This window comes from Monopterus albus, unplaced genomic scaffold (genome assembly GCF_001952655.1).
Source record: "Monopterus albus unplaced genomic scaffold, M_albus_1.0 scaffold36.1, whole genome shotgun sequence".
In the NCBI taxonomy this organism is placed as follows: Eukaryota; Metazoa; Chordata; class Actinopteri; order Synbranchiformes; family Synbranchidae; genus Monopterus; species Monopterus albus.
In genome coordinates this window covers 332,303-357,532 of record NW_018127916.1, presented here as the reverse complement: position 1 = coordinate 357,532, position 25,230 = coordinate 332,303, and the positions used below count along the sequence as shown (strand labels likewise).

General features: G+C 40.2%; 1 protein-coding gene across 13 annotated transcripts in view; it reads right to left on the bottom strand.

Annotated features, from left to right (window-relative positions):
* The window catches only part of cadpsb (Ca2+-dependent activator protein for secretion b), a 70,312-nt gene that overhangs the window by 20,896 nt on the left and 24,186 nt on the right, over positions 1-25,230 (bottom strand). For 6 of the 13 annotated variants that reach the window (XM_020598160.1, XM_020598152.1, XM_020598153.1 and 3 more), the window contains 15 exons: positions 18,931-19,011; positions 18,389-18,622; positions 16,896-17,017; positions 11,503-11,614; positions 10,353-10,492; positions 9,883-9,949; positions 9,394-9,502; positions 9,081-9,293; positions 6,147-6,158; positions 3,153-3,289; positions 2,857-3,044; positions 2,042-2,143; positions 1,889-1,952; positions 1,667-1,790; positions 235-303 (listed from right to left, as the gene is read on the bottom strand). In XM_020598160.1, coding sequence (XP_020453816.1) covers positions 235-303; positions 1,667-1,790; positions 1,889-1,952; positions 2,042-2,143; positions 2,857-3,044; positions 3,153-3,289; positions 6,147-6,158; positions 9,081-9,293; positions 9,394-9,502; positions 9,883-9,949; positions 10,353-10,492; positions 11,503-11,614; positions 16,896-17,017; positions 18,389-18,622; positions 18,931-19,011 — 1,774 coding nt within the window. The remainder of the gene's footprint in view (positions 1-234; positions 304-1,666; positions 1,791-1,888; positions 1,953-2,041; positions 2,144-2,856; positions 3,045-3,152; positions 3,290-6,146; positions 6,159-9,080; positions 9,294-9,393; positions 9,503-9,882; positions 9,950-10,352; positions 10,493-11,502; positions 11,615-16,895; positions 17,018-18,388; positions 18,623-18,930; positions 19,012-25,230) is intronic. The other 7 variants (XM_020598156.1, XM_020598159.1, XM_020598162.1 and 4 more) reach the window with 3 other exon arrangements.

Here is a 25,230-nt window from a genome sequence, read left to right as displayed (position 1 = left end):
ATGGTACTACAAAATAACCCCGACTGATTCAGTGTGATACTGCTCAAATCTCTCAACTGGTGCACTCCCCACTCATTCTCACAGACAAAAGGCACAGATTTAAAAAAAAAAAAAAAATCATGGCAGGCAACATCTCTAAAGAAAGAGAAGAGGCAGGAGGGTGATGAGGTGAAGAGTGCTTAAAAGGAGGAGGAGAAGGAAAGAAACTGGGGACAGGATGACGAAGGTACTCACGGATGGTTAAATCCATCACTTGAGACGCCAAGCAGAAGACAGGGTGCTCATACATTTCCCTCTTTTTCCCTATAAAAAAGGATTGGGGCATGCAAGAGGCTGGGGTCAGAGGTGGGAAAGCTGGAGGTCAGAGGCTGATGGGAAGAGGGCTGTCCAGGTGAAAGCGACTTTCTGCACAGCAGGAGGCCCAGTAGTAAAGTCAAATGTTTGGTTTGTTTTGAACCAGGCGCCTCACAAGGACAGTGGGAAGTAAATTCACATTCCATGGCAAGATAGTAAGGTCTGAATCCTTAGTATCTTTAGCACCCTGAGGGATTTAGTTCAAGGCATAAACAACATCATTTTCTGTATAAATATGCCAAGTGCATGTCAGTGCATTTGATGGATATACTGGAAAATAAGACACAGCAAGAGAGAATAAGACATTTTAAAATGTCTTGTCATTGATGTAATTTTTGATATGTAATCCATGCCAATAAAGAAAGGCCATGTTGTTATGTCTCAAAGCACATGCAGGTGTCTGATGCTGGTTTGGAGGCATTCAATCCCAGCATTCCTTTGGTTAAAAGCCACTAATCACATACAGTAGTAAAGAGGTCAAATAAAGTGATAACTGTGGCAAAGCCAACAACTGTGGGAGGGAAGAGAAAAGCAGAGCAGACGGGGAGAGACAGAGTGTGAAAGATAGTGGTCTTCATCAAAAACAACAGATAGAGGTGACAGGAGAGCTGCTGGTATATCAAGGCAAATGGGTGTAAAGGGGGGAGGGCAGAGTCAGCTGGAGGAATCAGAGAGGTAAGAGCTACAGTAAGACAGAGGCAGAAGGGCAGTGTACATCGACTGGGAGCTGGGAGTCGGAGAGGACATTCAGTAAAGCTAAACCCACAAGTCCAGTCATCAAGGCTGGGATACTACACAGCTTTGATTATTCAAGGCACGATATGAAATCAGCACATCAACAGATTTCAGGGCTTTGGATTTGAATGCATTTTTACTCACACACCTCTACACAAAAGCCAACTTGACCTACAGAACAGCACAGAGCTAAAGCAGGCCTGAAACAAAGGAGAGAGTTATTGGACTGAGAGACAAAAAGTGACTGACAAACTGTCCCAAATCATTTGGGATATGGACACAAATATACCATATTCCAAGTGAATTCACCACGTGTAAAATAAATAAATAAATAAGTGACAAATACAGTCTCATACTAGAACAATACTGGGAATATATAGTATGTGTAGTCCTTTGTTCTTCTACTTTTAATCCACACACAACCACTGACAGAGCATTTTAATCTGAAACCATACAAAACGAAGGTACTGCATACACTCACATTTTAATTCTGACCGGTATGTTTGATTAGACGATGTTTTTTATAGTATTACCACGTTCACTGCAGCAGTAATTATGTGATGTTTTCTCTGGTTACCTTCAATTTTGGCATATTCTTTAATCCGCTGGTAGTTAAGATGAGCGGCCTGCTCCAAACATTTGCGGATAACTCCTTTAACTTCTTCTTGTGGAACAGGAGTCACAATGTCCTTCATCAAGACCTACAGGCAACATTAAACAGTAATTATGTAACATTGTTTCATTATATCACAGTTGTTGTTTCATGGGGTATAAAATGCTTATTTTATTAAGTACAAACCCTCTCCAGCAAAGATAATGTGGCCTTCAGTGCACCCTCTGGACGGCCGAAGGGGAAACAATATCTTCAAGGGAAGATACAGACAGAAACAATAAGAGAAGGTTTTGTGACTTTACTGATTGTTAGATGTGCAGTTGGTGAGTTGGCAGTCACCTGAAATTTACAATCTGGCTTTCTAATATCACACGCAACCGCTCCTTGATGTCTTCGAAGCGATCCTTCTCGTCCACCTTCACTGTGGTCAGCCCATCTGGCCTGAAAGGGTCACATCCACATACTTTAATGTTTTACTTCTGCAACCATTCATCTGAGATCACAGGAGCAAAAAAAAACAAAACAAAAAAAAAACTGGCTGACAGTTTTTAGCTCCCCAGGAACTGACTGTGAGATTGTTTCCTGAGTTGCCTTTGTGTCACACATACAAGTAAATGAAAACATCTCACCTTCTTTGCCCTTGAAAGAGTGGTATTTTGGAATCCCTTCTCTTTCTAAACTTGAATATGTGTACTCGTTTAGAGGCAGTACGAGGATCTGGGCTTTGGGAGCTCTTTGGAGACATTAGGGCCTCATAGCTCAGAGGCCCCCAGTAACTGTTGCCCTCTCTGACTTTAACGGACGCATGGGAGGATGAATAATATGGACAGTAAGAGACTATGGCAACAAGAGAAAAGAAAACAAAGAAAAATGGTAGAAAACAAGGAAATATGTAGAGATATGCAACTGATTACCAACATAACATATAACACAAAAAGCTGCAAAAATTATCATAACAATAACAAAAACAACAGAAGAAAAATATGGCAAAATTACAAAAATGGAAGACAAAAAATGCTTCTGATGAGGTTGGCTTTTCCATCCTGTTCTTGGCCAGTAAGATTTAGTGTGCCCACCTGCTCTATCACTTTCACATCCTGTTCAACATTGTCACTTATGAAGCAAGGCATTTTAAAAGAGGGACTAGGGCACACCTGTTCCCATGGACATGGGAGGCACAAAAAGCAAAACTGTAGTGGAGAAGAGTGGGGTCAATGATAGCCCCACTTTCTGCTCTTTCCAGCAAATCGCGCAGGTAACACAGATGTCTGTGGCAACCTCGAACCCCATTCCTGGCACAGTACTCATCCAAGACAAACACCTGGCCTGGGCTGAACCATCCCTGTGCAACACAAACACAGATGGGGATTGCATGGCTGCAGATCAGCTGACAAGAATAGCCCTCTGCGATAAATGTATTATGTGGTGATGGGCAGAGAGACACACTCACCAAGCAGCAGAAGGTGTCATTGAGCCTGTGGTCCAACGTGAGCCGCTGCACCAGCTCAAAAAGCGAGGCGTGATCAAAGCTACAGGGGTTAGCGGAGATAAACTCATCCATGCCATGTTTCTGAGCTCTGTCAGCGTCTATCCAGCCAACGGTACAGGGAAAAGCACACGGTTCAGAGGAGAAGACGTCAGTGATGCATGGGCAAACAGCAAGTCTTCCATCACAACACAAAAAAAAAAAACACCAGGGATTTTTTGGCTACTTCTAAGGGCAAATTATAAACACTTACAGCTTACATTGTCAACTTGCATTGTGTCAGACAGCATAAATAGGTCTAAGGCATTGGTGGATGAGTCTCTATAGATCTGGAGCTAAGCTCAGAGGGATTAGAGATTCTACTGTATGTGCATGCATGCATCTTAGTATGTCACATTCCCTGATGTTTTGTGGGGGAAATCTAAAACATGTTTAAAGAAATGCTGCTGGATAAAATTAAATGCAGTCTGGTTAATGTATTCAATAGATTCTGCCATTCGCAATTGTTTAATGTCACTCAGGTGCTGACAAATATTAAAGTCGTGTGCTAGTAAAAAAAGACAATATGGCAAAAGAATGATTTATCTGAACACATACTACAGTTTAAAGTATTAATTCAAGAAAAAGGTTATCTACTGGAGATTCACATATTTGTCTCTGGTGAATATAAAAGTCTTGCTTCATAACTTGTGAGATTAGCCTTCTCTGTGTCTAAAGGATGTTTTTAAAACACTAAATCTGCTCTGTTAAATTCAATTACAAAAGGACATTAGTGACATCAAATTATGAAAACAATATAATGAAATTCATTAATTATGGCTGATGAAAACACTGGTGGAATAATCTGGTTTTTACTTCTCTAAACAGAAAGAGTTCACATCTGTGCTCTGTAAACAGCTGTGAGATACAAAACGATGGGGACAAGGATGATTCAACGTAGATAAGAGATGCAGTCATGTCCTCTGTATGAGTGGTAGGTGTCATATGCATTAGACACAGACATGAGTGATGATGACTTAAGGGGTGTGGGGGGTGGGTAGCGGAGGCCTGATCTTAGCTGGGCTGGGCCAAGGTACCACATAGATTCCAACTAACATCTATTAACCTCCAGGTTAGTGAGAGGGAAGGGGGAAAGGGTGTGACTCAAGCGCTAAACATTTGCTGTAAGGAAACTACATAGGGTTACACTTCAGGACTAACTTATTTTTACTTCAATCTAAGAAAGAAAACCTGTGAGACAAGTAAATGTGGACAATGGAAATAAAGATTGTTCAAGGAAGAAAGCCAACACAGGTACAGTAAGTCATAATGTAAAACAGAAGGACTGTTTACACATAAAGTCTAGAAAGGCAGAGAATGGCAGTAGAGGTGAGGCCAGTGCTGAATCAGAGAAGGTGACAGGATGAAAAGATCTGATGGGTACGACAGCCTTTTTATGGGACAAAGACAGTGGTCGGACAAGAGGCAGAGGAAACTGATGACCACAAGAGGAAGATTCACTCAGGGACGAATTACAGAGAAAGTGACATTGTGGAGGAGGTAGGAAGAAAACATCCAAAAGAATAAACAGAAGGTGCCTGGGGCTGGGCTATGATACACAGTGAGTGGGTTATGTCTCGTTGGATTAAATAAGGATTAAACAACTTACAAGAACCTCTTGGTAATGACTTCAACCATAAGCAGAATTACCAAAGTGAATAGGCGAGTACTTTTGCATACATTTATGAATTCTCACATGCCAGAGAACAGTGTGACTTTTGACTGAGCTTTTAAATATCATGCACATCTGCAGACCCATTTTCAAATTTGCAGCTTTTTTTCTTTTTTGGCATTCCTTTTCATTTGTACTCATTTGCAAGTTGACAATACTTGAATATGTTGCAGTGTATTCATGGTCTCTACAGAGCACACTAACAGGCATACCACTACCAGAGAACTCTAATAGGGTAGCAATACAATTTGGTGCAAGTACATGGGTAAATAGCATGAGGCTGACAGAGGTATCATTCTCTGGGAGATGGGGGAAATCAACGAAACTCCTGTATTTGTACAAAAGTATGGACACATCACACAGGTGTTCTCCTGTTCAGGCAAACAAAGGGCAATCAAAAGAAATCAAAATGAGATCTCTCCTTGCTAGAGGTGTCAACACCGGTCTAGACACTATCTACAGGCCCATCTACTGTAGTAGGAGGAGGGGGAAGGGGGGGGTCCGGAGTATTTTATCATAAGAAGGGGCGGCATTAGCTACTCCTTGTCTTTGGCATTCAGAATACTCCGCGTACATATTTGCCAACTCTTGTGGAGAAACGTTCAAAGAAAGAGAACTAAAAGCGATCATGCCCTCTGAAGTAAAGCATGATCAACACTTTGGAAATGTCAAAACAAATTTCAGTCACATATCAAATTTATTTTGGAAAAACATCACAGAGGACCATCATTATTCATACATTATCCACATTTCTAGTTTGGAATAAATTTACATGATGATCTGAATTTTCTAACTGCTAGAAGAATTATCAGTTTGTTTTCAACTCTGGAAATTCATATGATTAATAATAAATGTTAATGCTTCCCTATAAATGTTTACTTGCTTTTCTAACAAGAGGTCACATTTTATCATCATACTGCTTTACTCTGAGGGGGTCACATGACCAATATGAATAAACAGAGAAGGCAATTATGCAGTAACAACTACAGTATACTATCAACGTTAACCATTACTGGGTCACTAAGTTATTTGAATAAAATACATGCATCCTATACTGGCACGAATGGATGCTTATAATTTGATCCTCAAGTTGAGGTTGTCAAAAACAAAAAGTTATCAACTAATGTCTAAGACATGAAACGAGACGTGAAACAGGAGAAAAGGGAAAGAAGAGAGAAAGAACGTTGCATTTGTCAGATAATCGGCGGGGATTATCTGAACTGTGCCGGCTACAGGGAAGCACTTACCCTTGAGTCCAGCTAGAAGACAGCAGGGTAAGAAGGGACAAACCAGAATAACATAAAGACTAGCAACAAGGCTGGAGGAGAGCAATCACGAGAGACCCTGACCTAGCAGCTGCATTACTCAAGAAGGGTACAGGCAAAGCATGAAGAAGAAAACATAACTCAAAAATAACAGCCTATACCAACATGAGTTTGTGAGCAGTGGTGTGTGAGAGTACATGTGAGGATATGTTAACTTGACAACAGATGTTGACGCATATTCAAGAGAAAAAGAGGGAGACAGAGTCCAAAAGTCAGAGACAGAGAGAGGAAGAGAGAATTTGCAATCCTCATCACTCCACTGCAGTTTATTTATACTGAACTCTGGACAAGTACTTAAGGAGTCAAGAGTTACACGTTAAGCACTGTCACTCGATCTGACTGCAGATCAAACAGCAAGCTTAGTTTTAAAAGGGATATTGGCGAACACATACACTAACGCAATAAAAGTAAATCCCAGTCAGTTTTATATTTAAAATAAGCTCGTGTCTTTTTAAAAGGAAAAGAGACTATGAAGGTCCTGGAAACGTTCAAATAAATCAACACTATAGATGAAAGAACGGAAGTGTACTTAACAGTGAGATAACACATCATAATCTTATGAATACATTTTAAAATGCTTTTTAAAAGGAGCACTCAACTGATTTTATACATTTGTCACAGTTACAGTAGTACCGCTGAACCTGAAGTATCTATCCAAAATAGCGCAATTATTAACTGAATTTCCAAAAATAAAACATATATGTGCATATTCACTCACTACAGTTAGTTGGGCGCATGGAGAGAAACAGTTGGTGGTGCTAATATTCCAGTTAGGTGCTATCAAACCCTTGCCAAATTAAAGGGTGCAATGTGGTGATGCAAGTAGAAGAGTGTCAGTGAAACAGACCGGATGTTTTAGTCTCTTCAGTGGAGATGAAGCTTCTGTGGATGGTTAAGTCAATGCTTCATGCATGTTGTGATTTATTCACTAGGTCTGTTTCTATTGCACTGCATTTCGCTTTTATTTATACACCAACTTTTCCACCCCAGCCAAACATGAAAGCCTGCTGTATTTCAAGCTTTGCTTCAGTGTTTCCCCTCACATCAGAGAGTCTGCATTACTACTGTAAATGAAGGTGTGGAGTTGAACTTGGCAGAACTTTGACCAGTACTAGGGACTAATGTTTCAGCCTATTTAAAGATGACCATTCTTTTTTAGCTTCACAATTTCCCCAATTTTATGGCTTTAACTGATGGAGTAGCCCTTTAAGCCAATGGACATTTTAATAATTATATCTGCATATATAATATTAATTTGTTTTCTTTTTCTGTATAATGTGTCATTCAAATAAGCCTGTTCACATTTATTAGAATATCTGTGTGTGCACTAAATCACTTTCCAGTATAAAACTAGTTGACTGGGACAAAACTATTTAAAATGTGTGCAGATCAGAACCTTCATAGTTCTCTTGTCTCCAATGGGTCCACTGCAGCAGAGTCAGGAGGGCAGTGTATGTTATGGTCCCAGTGCCATTCAAGACCACCAGGGGGTGAAACATGTATGTGTGGTGTGCCACAATGTTTCAGGGAGGGGGGGAAGGAGTCTGTGCCACTGTGAGGAGGCTTTGAATGGCAACAGCTGGCATCAGAGGAGTCAACTAACCACAAGAACGATCACATACTGGACAAAGAAACCAATGGAGAAACAACATAGAATATATGTGATAGGATTCTGAAAAACTAATCCCATTCAAGTAGTCAATATAGTTGTAATACAATGACATGATCAACAAACAGTGAAATAAATTTGGGGAGTTTTACAATTATATTATCATTATTGCTACTGCTACTGCTACTACTACTACTACTACCACTACCACTACTACTACTACTACAATTATAATCCTTGGTCTAAGTTTGTTCTATTAGTATTGAATGCCAATTATTTTTTGCAACCCTTCAGGAAAAAAAACAAAAATCATAAAAGAGATGCACACAAAAAATGTTCTGTTCTGAATAGCAGGATCTATTATTGTGGATTGCTAAGCAGTATGTGACATTGAAGTCTGGTAGGTCGGAAAGGTCTATGTTAGTGTTATGAGCTAGTTTGAACTTCTGGTCCACAATAAAATAAAACTGGCAGACTTGGCCAATACTGAACTATATGCAGATTGTGTGAAGAAAAATGTTGCTAGCTGGATTTATGGTAATACTTTAAAAAATATATTTCTTTTCCCCTTCTTTAATGAGGGAGACACAAGAGATGATAACAACAGAAGTTGGTACGGATGCTGGTACACACTACCGTAGACAGTCTTACCTTCACTTTGCTACCTGACCTGTGGGCTGCTTAGAGGTGCAAGTACAGTAACAGATTGGTTAAAACTTTAGACATGTCTGTCTTAGCTGTCATTCAGCGACAAGGGAACAACCTGTGAAACTTCATCAGAAACACAGTTGCCCTCAACAGCTATGACCGGATTAAAACAGGTCTATGGTTATGACAGGAGCAGCACATCCTGGCACTGTCAGTCTGGATTCAACCCCAGCAGGCTTGAATGTTCAAATCTAATGTGTGCTGAACCATTTAGGTTTTCACACCAAGTTCTGCTACTATACAATAAAGACCCTTTTCGGGTTGGTTGTTCCTTGTGAACAGACTTGATGGACTCGCATGGAACTGCACCTTTAAAAATCGTGGGAGTGGTGACAATGAGCGCAAGTCCATCAGATGTTGGAGGGATCTGTGAGAAATCAAGGCGTGTGTGCGTGCTTGTGTGTTAGTTCTACCAGCACGTTGTGTGACTGCAGTGTGGAGCGCATGGTGAGAGACATTTATGGGTTAGAGCTTTCACTGCTTTGTGGATGAAAACTGCCTTCTGCTTAAGCAACCATGTTGTATTTCAGACTACTTACAGAACTGAGAAATGGGAGCATCCATTTGGGCTGAAGCACCCCCTTTGGAGTTAAGTTTCTGGACCTGAGTGGGTGGGACTGGCTTGTGAGACTGGCCGGTGGCACGATACATGGCCTGGACCCACAGGATGCGGTCCTGCTCATCATCGCTGGCAAACATCACAGTGTCACCTTCCTTCACTGCATTGAAGAAAGCCCTGCCACCATCCAAGCCTGAGACAGAGGCACAATCAAGTACAAGTAATTAGTTTTTTTACAATGTGTGTGTACAGTACATTTACCTGTAGTACAATATGTAGGTGTGCCATCGCACCTGGCTGAGGGTCACTGTAGTCCACAGTATATCCGTCCAGCTGGAGAAGCTCCTGTGGCTCAGACTTTTTCTCTCTGTAGCTGCACATGGCAAATGTATACTGACTCACCTACAATAAAAATGTAACTGTCACTTCAACCAGCTACAGACATAGTTATGCTATTGAATTCTGTATTGTCCATGAGTAATGAAATTTGAAGTAATAGTCAGTGACTTTAAATAAAGAGCAGTCTACACATTTGATTAAACTTCATCTTTCCCTCCCTATCAGTGTAAACAACCTCAGAATAATAATACATGCAATACATGTATATGCAAATTCAAATTCTTTTTATCCTTGGGATGTGCTCAATTATGTGACTCAGTAGGTGTAAAGAGACCTTTAAACATGACTAATGGGATAAAATCCTTAGTAGCAATGACCTCGACTAAGAGGGTCACTGCTGCTTCACTTTGGCTGAACACCGTTTTATCTCAAAGATAACCCACCTGCACAAGGACAAAGAAACGTTTCTTCCAGCGCTTCCAGACATTCTTCCCAAAAGCCCACAGATAGCTGTGAAAACATTATTCACACACAAGGAGACAAAACCCAGTCCACATGTCACAACCAAAAGAAACCAGTGAAGGTACCTGGTGCACAGAAACAGTTCATTATATTTGATGTACAAAAACTGGTTTGCTACAGAAATGAGAAACCCATTAAGTGGTACATAAATGGAATATGAGTAATGTTGCCTTTAATATTTTGAATTTCTTTGTACCGTTTAATTAAAAACACAAAAGTACACACTGGTTTCCACCAGAGGGAGTAGTGCACTTCACAGTATTTTTCCACAGTATGTGAGTAAAAATGAGGCCAAGGAGCTGAGAGGGCTGGACTTCTGTACAAAAGACATGGAAAATGAAAGGCACATAAGAATGCCACTGTGAGGCATATATGGCAGCGTCTCGCTTACCCGCAGTGCTTCATGTTCTGTGGTTTGTCCATACGAATGGCCAGTTTGATCTTGAGGTCTTGGTCAGGGCAAGCCTTGGTCACAGTCATCTTATGGAGCTCTGACTGCTTGGGGCTGTTAGGAGTTGGGCGGAGGACAACCTGCAATCAAACGTTAAAATAAGACTTCATAAATATGAGCACTGATACCCAGGAGGTAAATCTTTGATCTTATCCTGTGCAACATTCAGTAACACCAATCAGTGTGTTTGTGTATGACTAGTGAATTACATGTGTCTGTGTTTCACATTTTCAAAGGTAAAAGAATTAATTGAGTCAGGGTAGAAAACCAGACCAGCGCTTTGCTCCGCCTCCCAGAAGAAGAGGCCTAATCTGTCTTTACTGAGTTAAAGAGCTTTGAGGAAGCGTGCCTTCCTGCCAACACTGCTGCAGTGGGAGATCAAAGAGCCTTGTCACAGCCAAGGTCACTGCCGCTACATGGACGCCTCACGAACTACTGCCTGAACGCAAACCAGCAGCACCACCTTCCTCCACAATCTATCACAGCAACCTTACACATTCACACCTCAGGAAAGTGTAAGGTGGAAAAACCGAGAAATGTCTCGTTTCTCTCTACATTTGAGTCAGAAATGCTGAAAGATTGGAAATCTGTTGTTAGAATTGGGACATGTTTTTGTCAACCTAGTTCTACCTTATGAGAGAAGCAGAGCAGTGTAATTCAATCGGGTGCTCGTGAAACAAAAGCATAGTGTCAAAGTCAAACTGAGTGTTTACTGGGAGCAAACTCACATAAAATGTGTTGTTCGCTCCTCTAGTACTTGCAAAAATGTCCAAAGAAAAATAAATATTTAGTGGGACTAGAACAGAACTAGAGTTTTTTTTATTTGCAAAACATTTTATTTTGATAGCCTCTACTTTTTAACTTGCAAAAATAATGAAAGCTTATTTGTGAATCACGTCCAAATTATGGTATACTGGAGACTGTATCACTGGCCTATTTTATCATCCAAAGAAGCTGATATTTGTGTCAATTACAAGTTTGGTGTTCCTTCGTGGGACATGTGAGTCCTGGTTACACTATTCTCATGGCTGTGTTGAGATCACAGTATTTTTGTATTGTTAATAAATGTAAAAATCACAAGAAGAGTTACCCTGCCCAGTTCTTTGTCCTCCAGTGCCAGTACCCCTGTGCTCTCTGTAAACAGTTTCACCTTGACAGCAGGCAGAGGGTGTGTGGTGGTGAAGTCCCCTTGGGTCCCCCACCTGAAAGACACAACAAAAGACTCTCCAGAGGTTAGTGTCAGTGAGAGCACAGTTTATCTCACACAGTGACTTCATCTCCAGCAATCACTAAAATGCTTTCACTTGTCAATTAAAACTGCAGTCTGAAAGACTACTTTCATCTCCTTCTCACCTAAAATTACATAGAAAAATATGAGTAAACAACATTAAATAGAAGAATAATACAGTCATCAAAGAAATACATTCCCTGTTTGAAATCATTTTTGTCTTTACTTCAGTACAGCCTTGAAATAGCAGCTGACCGTTTCTGGGCCACAGGGATTGCAGTATACAACAGAAAGAGACAACGCACACTTGCAGTTTATCTTTTGATCACAAAGACGGATGATTGAGTGGAAGACTTTTAAAAAGGAAGAAATACTGCAGTGTCACATACATCTACAGTGTGACAAAGAGAGGACAAAACCACAGAGGATAACACACACACACACACACACACACACACACAAACTATTCCTCTGCCTCACTGTCACTTGTTTTAAATGCATTTGTGCTATTTATATAGCAGACATGTTTAAAACGGCAAGATTTCTTTAGTATAACAAAACACCCATCTCATCAGGGGAAATTATTCCATGGATCTGTAACAGACAGCAGCAGGGCCAGGCTAAAATTAAATTATGCTATTAAGTGCATTGTATTTATTTAAAACATCCATCCATCCATTATCTATACCATTTATTCCTGAATAGGGTCACAGGGGGCTGAAGCCAATCCCAGCTATCACTGGGCGAGGGTTGGGCTACACCCTGGTCAGCTCACTAGTCTATCATAGGGTTGACATGTAGACAGACAACCACACACACTCACTCCTAGTGACACTTTAGAGTCACCAATCAACCTAAGCTGAATGTCTTTAGACTGTGGGAGGAAGCCGGAGTACCCAGAGAGAACCCACACAGGCACAGGGAGAACATGCAAACTCCACACAGAAAGACACTCGGTCGCCAAATCTCATAAGTAAGACAATTAATTTGCAAAGCATCTTTCATACACAAAGTGTAATGCTATAAAAAAAATGCATTAAAAGAAAATGAAAATAAGATCCATCTGCAATACCTTACAAAGACAACGATTCATATACAGAAAAAAGGTTCAGCTTAGTTTCAAAGGGTTGTAAATATCACTGCAATGCAGATCATAGTTATTTCACTGTACTGCATCACATTCATTTATAACATACAGTACCACAATACTACAGCACCTGGAGCAAACCAACACAAACAGAGGGAGAACTGGACTCCAAATATAAAGGACCAGGCTCACACATTTGATCTCAAGACTATCATAAATCAAAACCTGAATGAAATTCCTTGTACACTTTTAGAGTTATTGGTTGGTGGAATTGTATCTCCTGTTAATAGATGCTGCAAAGAGATCCCTTTCTAAAGTGATGGTGGACAAAATCGCCAGTCTTTGTTTAACATAAAAATGACTTCAAAATCAGAGCAGAAGCTAAGGTAAACCTTCGGCAGTCTGAGCAGTGGATGTTTTCTAGACTTCCAAAGAGCCAGACTAGTTTCTGTTTCAGGTCTTTATCCTAAGCTATGCTAACTGGCTGGTGGGCCCAGTTTCAGCTATGAAATCTCTCATTAAACTCCTGGAAAAAAGGCAACGTCTTTAAATTTTTAAACTATTCCTTTAAAGGGGATTTATTTTTTGCAGGGGACACAAATAAAAAGACCAATATTTTTTAAGATATTTCTGAAAAAATGTGAGCTTATCCGTTCAGCACAAACTACTAATGGCTGGGCTAAATCTCACAAACAAATGATTAAAACCAACGTTAAGACACAGTAAGAATAAATTTCACTGTAATCATGTTACACAACATATTTGAGGCTTTTGTTACCACTTGGGGCTGCCAACATGTTATGCTGGATTGTGCAGCCTTAGCAACATAATATAAAGGCTCTAATTTTCTCTCTGTAAGGAGGTAAGGAGGACATGGTGTCAATTTCCAGCCTTGGAAATCTGTTTATCTTGTAAGTAGTTCTAACATTCATAATTAATTGCAACTTAATGTACATAAAGAAGCTGCAGTTCAGAGCAGAGAAGCTGCCGACTGATGGAGAGGAACCAGTGCCTTGCTGTGTTGATTTCATATGGAAACTCTGTACTAGCGTGAAGGTGACCTTGTGGATCAATTTAAGGTCTATTAATGGATGCGACAGTGCTAAAAATACATCGATCAGCCACACCATCAAAGCCACTAGCAGGTGAAGTGAATAACATTCATTGTGTCATTACAATGGCACCAATCAAGGGGTGGGATACATTAGGCAACAAGTGGAAACAGAAAAATGGGGAAGCGTTAAGGATATGAGTGGTTATTACAAGAGCTAGGCTAGACGACGGGGTCAGAATGTCTCCAAAATAGTCCAAGTGTTCCAAGGAAGGACAACCGGTGAACCAGCAGCAAGGTCATGGATGCTCAAGGCTCACTGATGGGTGTGTCTGTCATTTACCTGGAGAAGAGGTGGCACCAGGAAGCACTATGGAAAGATGGCAAGTTGGCAGAGGCCGTGTGATGCTCTGAGCAATGTTCTACTGGGAAACCTTGGGTCCTGCCATTCATGTGGACGTTACTCTGACACCACCTACCTAAACAATGACGCAGACCAAGCACACCCCTTCATGGCAATGATCTTTCCTGATGGCAGTGGCTTCTGCCAGCAGGATAATGTGCCCTGTTACACAGATTGTTCAGGAACAGCTTGAGGAGCACAACAAGGAGTTACAGGCATTGACTTGGCCTCCAAAGTCTCCAGATCTCAATCTGATCAAGCATACAGTATGTGGTATGTGCCAGAGAAACAAGGAAAGTCCACGGAGGCCCCCCTCACAATTTACAGGATCTGCTGCTAGTGTCTTGATGTTAAATACCGGACGACACCTTCAGAGGTCATGTGGAGTGCATGTCTCGATGGGTCAGAGCTGTTCTGGCAGCACGAGGGGGACCTACACAATATTAGTCAAGTCAAATTTTATTTATATAACCCAACATCACAAATTTGCCTCAAGAGACTTTACAATCTGTACAGCATACAATACCCTCTGTCCTTAAAAAAATATTAGACAGGTGGTTTTAATGTTGTGGCTAATCACTTTATATAAAACCCTGTGTGTACTCAAGTGGGTCCATTCTTTTAAAAATTACATTACTTAATTACTAAAACATAATTCTCATAAAAATGTTAACTGTATTAATCCTTTAACCAATTCATCAAAGTGTAAAATAACCGTAGTAAGTTGAATGTCAGTCTGAGCACTCGAGCAACTACTGTATACATACAACTGCAGCAGTGTGTAGATTAATACATTTATATAACACGTTTGTAGTTTCTAGGTATACAAAAATACACAAAGACACACACACACACTTACCCTACTCTTAACCATAGGAACTAGTGTGAATGTCTAACAACACTCCTCACCTAACCTTTATTCCTTAAAACCAAGTCTTAATCTTCAAAAAGACCTGCTAATGTCCTTGCAACAATGGCATTCAAAACAACCAGTCCACACTATGTAATAAAGACAGGTATGCACACAATCCTTGCCTTTTTCTCCTCTAAACCCCTCTCTCATTCATGTGCCTCCACCTCTCTCTCATACATTTGATAAAATGGCTCTTGATTTAGGAAGATCAGAGGAAGACATTTGGGCTCTAAAATAGCTCATGATTACATGAATGTTTCATGGATGCTACCTCTTGTACCTTGTTCTGTGCAATACTGGTTAATTAGATGAAAAAATGTAGATATAATTAGCAAAAAAGATATATTTCCCTTCACTGACATCATCACTGTTATGAATAGGGTCTAATGAACTGCCACAACATGATGTTAGATAACAAAGTGTTTTAGGATACTTCCAAATCATTGTGACAATCAAAGAATGGAAGGAAATTTACAAACCATGTCATTTCATTTCGTACTTGACATACTGTAGAATTACACACTGAATGTTCACACTTCAACTGGCTGAGGCAGGAACTGCCTGGTCAAAAAGGTTGTTGCTGGCCTCAGCTGTGAATCACAGGTGACTCAGAGCAGCTGTAACAAAATGTACAGTAAAGGTTTTTGTTTTCCCACAGGTCTAGAGATCTGCTGCTGAGTCTCATAGCAAATTTTTATTAAACCGATATTTCATTAAGTGCAGTTTCAGGTGCAGGTAGGTTTTATGTCTACAACAGTCGACTCTGCTGCTCACGGCCAAATAATTGATAGAGCTCAGAGAATAAAAGAAGTAAATTGAAGTTTGCTCGACTGCAGTCTAATTTCTTTTTAAATAGCTTAGTGCTGCACATGCAAAGTTCCTTCAAGAGGGAATGACGCATGACAGAACACTAGCCAGAGTTTTTCTACAACCAAGAACGTAGGAGAGTTTGGCAAAGTAGGGCAACTCTAAATTTCAAGTGGATTTCTTCCAAGTGGATTTTACTCAGGGCGTCTGAAGCAATTCTCAGGAGGCACCAAAGTTCAGTAAAAGAATGGGACAGAATCTGAGCTGAAAAACGTTCAAATGAACAGTGTTACATTATTGAAAAGATCATTAAAAATATTTAAATGACTTTTTCCCCTTTGGATAAAATAAATAATTAAAAACACTTCTCTGTCTGGTTGTCAGAAATGTATAGTCAGCAGCTGAATTATAGGCAGTGGGAAAACTATATTATGGGAAAATGTCTAAAACATATTCAAATACACTCAAGACCTTTTAACTCTGAGCCTTAATCATTTTGCCCTCACTTCCAGTTTGTCTGATTACTTCACACCTGCAACCAGTTGCATATCATTTTTTGTACTGCAAAAACTGTTAAAGTCGTCTTCTTGGTCTGAGTTTTTTTATGTCGACAGCAATGAAGTCCAAAAAACAGGACTGAGAGCATTTCATTCACTTTGACATAGAGTAACTTGATTCAAAGGCAGCTAATGTGTTTAGCTATGGCTGCTTAGCAAAAATGTAATGTAAAAGAATTGACATCATTTACATTCAGACTAAACTTAAGAGCTTGGCACATTTGATTTTAATAATGTTACAAAAAATAATGTTAAGCTATAGTCAAAACCTTTGTCCTTTTCTTTTGTTTGTTTTATTTTTTTTTTTTCAGAGAGGAAGGCTGACATTAAAGTTTGAAAGCTAGGTTAAGTTTAAAGGGTCACAGTTTGCATTTTGTCTAGTAAAATAGTCATATAAATATGTGTGAAAATGTGTGGGCACACATGCAGGGCCTTACATTGGCTTGGATGCTTCTGCTTGGTCGGTCTGCAGTTTCTCACCTCCCTCCACCTCCATGGTGCAGTAGACAATCCTGTTGGGAGCCAAAGACTTCAGCCCCTGCACTTCCATGATCACCACCTGGGAAGCACAAACACCTCAGTGAAGGTTGTATACAAGTACTGATTCCTCTCTTGAAGATGACATAGAGCAAAAAATAATATGCAGGAGGTATATCCTTCCACGTAGAGTACTTAGACATTTTAGATGCACTGCCCCAACCTTAGTCTCTGTTTACCCTAGTAGCCAGTGCCCCAACATTACTAAAAATGCAGATTTTAGCTGATTTTCTACTAGACAAGGCCAAAAAAAATAGCAGCTATTATTTTGTATAGTAAAACTTCTTTTTTCATCAAAGCTGCTGTAGGCATAATTTATCACCTTACATCTTCTACATAGTGTTTAATCACCCATTGAATACAATATAGTACTAAAACTGCAAGAGGAAGCAAGTATATTGCAACTGTGAACTCCTACTGTGACAGCCAAAGGCAGACGTACATGTACTGTCACGATAATCCATCCACTTTAAAAAAAAGGATCCATCTTTGATGTGTCATTATATTTTACAGATGCATGCTATGTTGCCACCCATAAATAGAACATCTACATAGAGACTAAGGAAAGAATCAGCTCAAGGAGATTCTGTATGTTCAGAATAATACTTATATCTGATCCAATTTCTAAAAATAAACAACAGAGTTTAAAACATAAATTAAATAGACTTAATGACTGTTTTACTTTCAAGGAGTATTACAAAATGGACTGCAAAAATCACTCATCCCAGCTTCATAATAATAATAATACTGTAATTCTACATATCCATAATGATCAAAATTCTACAAGACTCATTCTATATTACAGCTGACTTAAACAAGATTCAAGATTGTCCAGGTTTGTTCAAAGGGGATTTCCTTCAGCTGCTACAGTTGGAAATTAAACTGACTTGAAAAACAAACCTTAAATAAAGTACTGTGGAATTGCCACCTCATGCAAATAGCCGCAATTGTGTAAATAATTATGCATTCAAAATCCATATTGATGTGCTGATTCCTGTGTTAAATAACTGAAAAACAATGTCATATTTTTGCACATTGCACTTCCTGATTCTGAAATAGCACTGCATCATAATAAATGAGGTGCTATTGCTCCCTGTTCTGTGGTGATAACTGATCTCAAGCTCATAGCAAGGTGACTCATGGTCCCCGTTAAGAAAGAAAATGGTTGTTCACATAGCGTCTGTTCAGCCCCATGAACAGGTCTGCTGTCGGTTTCTATACATAGCCTGGAGCAGACGAGTAGCTGATGGCAGCCCTGGTTTTAGGATGCAGTTTTACTTGAATTTGGATATTCTTATAGGATAATTCTCCCTCCATTTGGCTACATTTAGAAATCCTGATCAAAATTTTGTAGTGCAAGATTTTGATCTAGCTCACTCCTAATGCACTGTACCTCTAAAGTAAAGGAAAGAACCACATCAGACTTGGACAGTGTGTTCTCGTCCTCCTGGCCCATGTCGATGATGGAGGTATTGTGTCCCCGTTTCAGCTTCTGGAGTTTAAACTCTCCACCTTTAGAAACAGGCATGCTCTCCAGATTGGCCATCAGCTGATTAACCGAAGACTTGAGCTCCTCGATGTACATAGCCTCCATCTCTTTAGACACAAATTTGGGGAACTTGCCACCCTTTTAACATAAAGGAGAAGACTTAGCTGAAAAGGAGCAATGAAGTAAATGTTACAGTTTCTAAAATCTTAAAACCAGGACTGGTGTTGGTATCTTTTTATCGGATGATGTATGCCTAATTTAATGCAAAAAAAAAAAAAAAAAACACATAAAATGTGCAAACAGGCTTATACATTCTACAAAATTTTCTCTCGGGGGTGGCAGCTCACACTATAATGTTTACACAAGTTACACCATATTAGTGACATATTAACTATATAACAAAGCATATTAACAACTATCTGAGTCCCCCGCAGAGTCTGACTCACCCTGGCAATCTGGTCTGCCATCTGAAGACGGCCATCCAGCTCTCTTCTGATCTGTGCAGCCTGCTCGTCCAGGTTGTCCAGCTATTGATAAACAGACAGAAGGTCGTCACATTAAAAGCACAGCAAATACAGTCAGGGGGTCTGTGTCAAAGGTCACCTACATATTCTGGCTTCAGTTCTCTCACTATCAACGAGACGAAAATAAACCTTACTAATATGCTTTTGTCACAAAATATATGATTCAATTGTAAACATTTCAAATATATTTCCTGGTGCGTATGAAATATGAGACAGCGCCTGGCCCTTTGTGACCTGTGAAGAAATATTCTGGAACAAAGCGTGGCCAGATGGGCATCCTGTCATCCATCCTAGTTACCCTGATAAGTTTAGGTGTCCACATTTATCAAGGTAAACAAACAAAAATGTCTTGCAGTGTACCGGCTAAGGCAGTGAGGAAGACAACTTTAAGATTAAAAAAAACATGGATATAAACAGGTGCAACCCCAAAGGTTCTCACACAGATTGGTAATGATGACGACTGGTATAGCAGGGCATAGAAAGGCTAATTAGAGCTTCAGTTTAGTCTAATGGGCTGCAATCATAGCAGCATAGCGTGGCAGAACATATGAATAGATCAGAATCAAAAGGAAATTCATCACCCTCTCACAGGAACCATGCTGGCATCACCATAGAAACGGTGAATGGACTACTGTTTGTGGAGAGGTCTTTTTGGAAGCGTCAGTTGTTTGGATTTTTTTTTCTTCCTATTTCTTGTTGATTTCAATCAGCAAAATGAAACTTCAGCCCTCTAAAACAGCCCAGCTGTGGGAGGGGCAGTAAAAATAAAGACACTAATTTAAGACAATGAGATGTATTTAAAGTGATTTTTTTTTTAAATCTTGGACTTGAATGGGCCATTACTTGACACATCGAGAGAAAAACCAGTGGCAATGTAATTAAAACATGTTAGAAACTGCCTGTACTGGACAATATCGGCTCTGGACAAAGACACCTGACATCTGTTATCCTAGCTTTTGCCCTAGAGTAATATAAAGCTGAGAAATTCATGGCTCACATCAATAATAAATGAGAGTTTTATATTAGATGACACAAGGAAATAGAAGAGAGGGCTGATGTCTTTTTCTTGCTCTCTACGTCTGTATGCTTCACCCCTTCAGTTATTCTCTCAGCCAAAGGGGATTAATCTTGTCAGATTTGATGTTGTGATTCGCCAGCGAACACAGTTTCATCTGTGAGGACAGTACCGTAATTGAGACGTACTGGATCTGCAGTGAGTTGTACCTCTCTGGGGACTTGCAAACCTTTACCTACAGTGGTGTTTTCACACTATGGAGTTTTCAATGAATAATAAAATTAATCTGTCGGTATTTTGTAAGATCCTTGAGTTTTACACCAATTTAAAACTGAGGTGAATGCGATAGAATTTTTGTGGAGAACCTATTTCAGCTTTTCCTTGTGTATAGTGGGCTCAAAACAAAGTGAATCTTTGGAATAAAATTGTCAAAAGAGCATATTAGAACTGAAACTTTCAATATATATTAGCAATGTGGCATCTTTTCCACAGACCATCCACCTTTTATTATTTCCATACAGCTAGGTACATAAGATTGTGAGTTTCAATGCAGCCCAGTACAAGCTTTCATCTTGACCCATCAGAGTAACAAAAAACAGCTGAAGTAAATATATTTTCTGAGAACTATTTTTTGAAATGATGGCAGTGATGTTTTGTACACTTAGTGTCAATGGTAACTTACAGTACAAGTCACATACAGTAAGTGATACACCGTGTATAATAAAGAAACCTAAACACAGCCAGCACCCAGATAAGGACCAGCTAGTGAAAATGTTTTGGTGAATAAAGCATAATGTACTAGAGAAGAAATGTGATGCATGCTTTCATTTTGACTTGATCACCAAGGAGGAGATATTTTATACATAACCCTAACCCTGCTGAGCCTATTGCCTGATTATATTCTTGACACAGTGCTCTAAACTCCTCTGGTCTCCTGCTGCTGGGGCATGTGCCAGAGCTGACCTTATGGTAAAGTATTTCACCCGCTCCTATTACATTAACAGGCCTTGTCTTTCAGGCTTTACCATACTGATTCTCTTCCCTGTTCAGAGAGAATGAGGTGAAGTCATAGGCAGCTGTAAAGAGGATGGGAGTGGGACACGAGCAAGAGACACAGCAAAGCTTCGCCTGAAAGACACATGAAGGGTGATCTGTACATTGATGAACTTAAAAACAGTAACTTATTCTGTACGCCGATGTGCATATTATGAAATGTCGCCAGCCAGATGGCATCCGAAATGGAGGCCAGTCAGTGTGAACTGTCAAGTCTAGTGTGCTACCAGCGCTTGCCACTAAACAGCCACCCTGCTACATAACCCAGAGATCTTGTTTAGTAGAGCACATAATCAGACTTTGCCACCAGCTGCAGCAGAATGCCTGCACTCACAGCACAGTAGTCCTCAGTACTGCTTTGCCACACAGTCACACTAAAACAGTGGTGAGCATCCTGTGGCAGGAAGTTTCACAAACCAGGAGGGTTTTTTTCCACTGTTATGTCCAACAGCAGAAGATTCATTGACACTCTCAGAGCACTGGGCACTATTGGACTGCAGTGCCAGCAACATCTGAGCCCTTCAGTCCCAAAAGAACTGTCAGTACCATGCCTGGAAATCCAGCAGCCTGGTATGTCGGTGTCTGACACTGTATTTTTACTGTCTCAGCGATGTACCTCCCTTCTCCCACAAAAAAAAAAAAAAGATTTAAATGCACATGCCACAGCAAATTCTCAAGATTGTAAAATCCTTATCATTGCGACTATATGCAGATTGCAGCTTTTCTGCAACATGGCTAGTGTGAAGGATGGTGGCGTTTCGACTGTTAAGTTCCATCTCTCCCTTGACAGAAGTGAAAACAACACCGGTCTTGGCAGTGGCAGGACACAGAGCTGGAAGATGATGTCTGTGTGAATTAATGACCACCACCTACTGAGCCCCACAGCACCCCAATTTTATCACACCCACACCTAGTGAAAGGTCACTGTTGCCCCACAGACATGGTATGGAGCTAAAAGGTACGTTTCTCTATGTTATTGAAGCTGACAGCAGCACTGCAACTAAATAAAGGTGCCAGCGCCTCAGTGTTAGCCAGGCTGACAGCACGTTAAAGGTGACTGAGCAGAAGCAGGTGGGTAGTTAACAACACAGCTGATGACAGATTCCCATGTGGATGCTGGGACGTTAATGGCAGGGCCAGGGGAACACTCTTGTAGAGAACAAAGACTGGGTGAGCGCGGCTGGATGGGATCTGGATGATTCGAAGTAGCTGGTCTATATTTAAAGTGAATGGTTATGAGTATGTGTGAGTATGTGTCTGTATGTGTGTGTCTGTGTGTGCATGTGTTAAAAAAAAGAAGTGTGCATGGTGAGAAAACGCTTCTCTAGTGTTAGTGTAGCAACATGCAAGGCATGCTAATTAGCAAATGTGTTCATGAGTGTACACTGTAGAAAAATATCCATTTCTTAGATCCTAATGAACAATCAAGAGAAATGTTTCTTAAGACTAGTGCAGAGATTTGGTTTATTTTACATTGTGACTTTGTTTCAAGCTGTCCTGATTCACTGTTTTGTATTATCTGCTATTTCTAACATAAAAGGGGTCACTAGGGAGAACTATCATCCACAGTTTCTTTCAGCTCTGTAGGCTGTTACATTGTCTTTACAGTGTTTTGGTTTTACAGCCGACAACTTTAGTGTTTTTGTTCACTCTCACCAGCGGCATTTCCAGACACAGCAGGCAGCTGTTTTCAGTGAAAAACCTCTCATAAAACACAACAGACCAACTCAGTTAGCGAAGCTGGTGAACAAAGTGGAGCATTTAGCAGAAAACAGCCAGATGTTCCCCACAGAAGCCAGAGTGGCTAATCAGATCGCCTGAAACATGCCTGCTAATCGTATTACTGACTCAGTCTGTATAAACAGGTTATTGTTTGCAAAACATGTTTGCAAAATTAATGTTAGAAGGTGATGATATGGTATGTTAGTGTTATGTTTACACCTTGTTGCACTGCCCTCAAATGGACAAAAGTCTAAATCAATTCTTACAGGTTTAAAACAGAGGCATTTATAATGTTAAGGAAGACAGAGCCAAATGATCCTACAGTAGGTGACTGGCAGATGTTTCATAAGAAAATAAGGTTTTCCAAATCATGGAAACTTGAAAAGATGTAGCTTTTGTAGTGTAGCTCACTTTTGACATCTCTATCAAGGACAAACTTTACCTTTTAACTTTTTTTTTAATGATCACTGTCCACATTCCAAACTGCTCAGGTGCAGTCGAGCTTCACCGTGTTTCAGCACCAGTGCTTTTCAGCTTGAAGGTGGCTGGGCAGGCAAGAGCAAACGCTTTCATCCTCTCCCAATCCTGTGTGCAGTGAAGATGCTCCATTACACAATTATATCAGCTAAAGGCAAAACCAGGAGGAGCTCAGGTCTCATTTCCCGACTAACAGTTGCTGACAAGACAGATTAAAGAGGTAAAGAAGGGTTCTCCTTCAAAGCCTGCAAGAACGAAAGCTGATTTGAGTATGGTCTGTCAGTCTGGGGGCCCACAGGCCATGATCTACATCTCTGCAGGGGGGAAAAGTCTTATTCTGATGTGCTTATGTCTTATTCAGACATTTGGGATTTGGGATTAGGGAATAATTTTAGTCAGTAGGTGACTCCCAATTCCCTTACTTTATCATTCCTCTGACCCTTTATCCTCACTTGACCCAGAAGTTGTTCTGGTCAATCATGATGAAGGACGTCCCAAAGATCTTACTTCTGCTCTGAGGAGCAAATAACAATAAAGCTGCCTGGAGGAGCTGTAACTGAGGATACACAAGTGCATCCTTCACCAAAGTGATGTCTGAAAATGGATTGTTATTTGGAAGAAAAGCTAACGATTTGAATATATAAGAGGAAAATGATGGCAGACATTTCTCTTTTTGACATGTTATAGAGAAAAGAGAATCAAAAGAGTTGTTGCTTCACTATACAGTCACTTCTAGTGTTTTGTTTTTGCAGCAATAAAAAGACAATCAGATTATTTGGTAATGGAAAATAATGAGTACATTGCTGCAAACAGGAAACAGATACTTCATTTAGCCGGGTAGTGTCCCTAAAAGCATTAACACCTGCACTACAGTGATTTGGGTTTTTAAACATGGGCCAAATGGCAGTGCAAGGTGAAAGGCTAGCTGATAATGACAAAATAACAGAAAAAAGGCTAAAGCTGCAGCTCCACGCAGTTTTTCTTTTTTTTTCTTTAGCTCAGTGTTTTACCAAACAGAAGGCAACTGTTAACTAGCTGGTAATCCATGGGTAAATCCTAATTCCCTTAATTGCACCCGCGTTACCGTGACTAGCATATTTTCCTTATATCTTAGTCCCACCCATGTGAGATGAAAGGAAAAGATCCAAGGGAAAAACTGAGGACATGGGAATCAAGGAAACATTCCTCTCATCCTTCATCTGAAGCATAACCAACTGATTTCTGATAAAGGGGCATGTTGGCCCATACAAGACTTCTGCTGCGGATGCTCTTGTGTACACTCCTCCAGTCACCCTCTTCGCTCCTCAGAGCAGGAGTACGTCCTTCAAGATGGCGAACTGGAATGACTTCTGGGTCAAACCAGCCTCAAGGAGCTATTAAATAAGGGAACTGGGATTGAACTGTTAATTACCAGCTAGCCCAAAACGCGGTGTAATGTACAGAGTGCTGATGCTACAAATGGGGTTTTAGAGACCCCACACATTTACTGATACCTGTTAAATGTCATGCAGTGGATGCACTATTCAGAATGTGTTGTGCACTAAGGAAAAGGTTTGCATAGCACAGGCATTTTAGATAAAGAATTGGAGAGATTATCGTTTTTAAGTGCCGGTTGTCTCTAGGCAGTTTGCAGTTTATATGACTTACTACTTGCACTAAACATAAAATCTGCGAACGAAAGCACATCCAGATTTCAAACATTTTTTTTAACTATTGAAATGTCACTGCAGGCAAAGTGGATATAACATATAATTAACCAATTACGATTTTGCAGGGTAGACACCAAAGTCATTTTCTTACAGTTATTTGGTCATGCTCGGTGTCACCACAGCTAAATAACTGCAGTGACCAGGGAGTAGAGCATGCTCACAATCTGGCTGGTGCAGTCTAATCAGTCTGCAAGTGATTTCCACATGCTGTTCTTACATTACTTCAGCATGACACAAAATAGACCA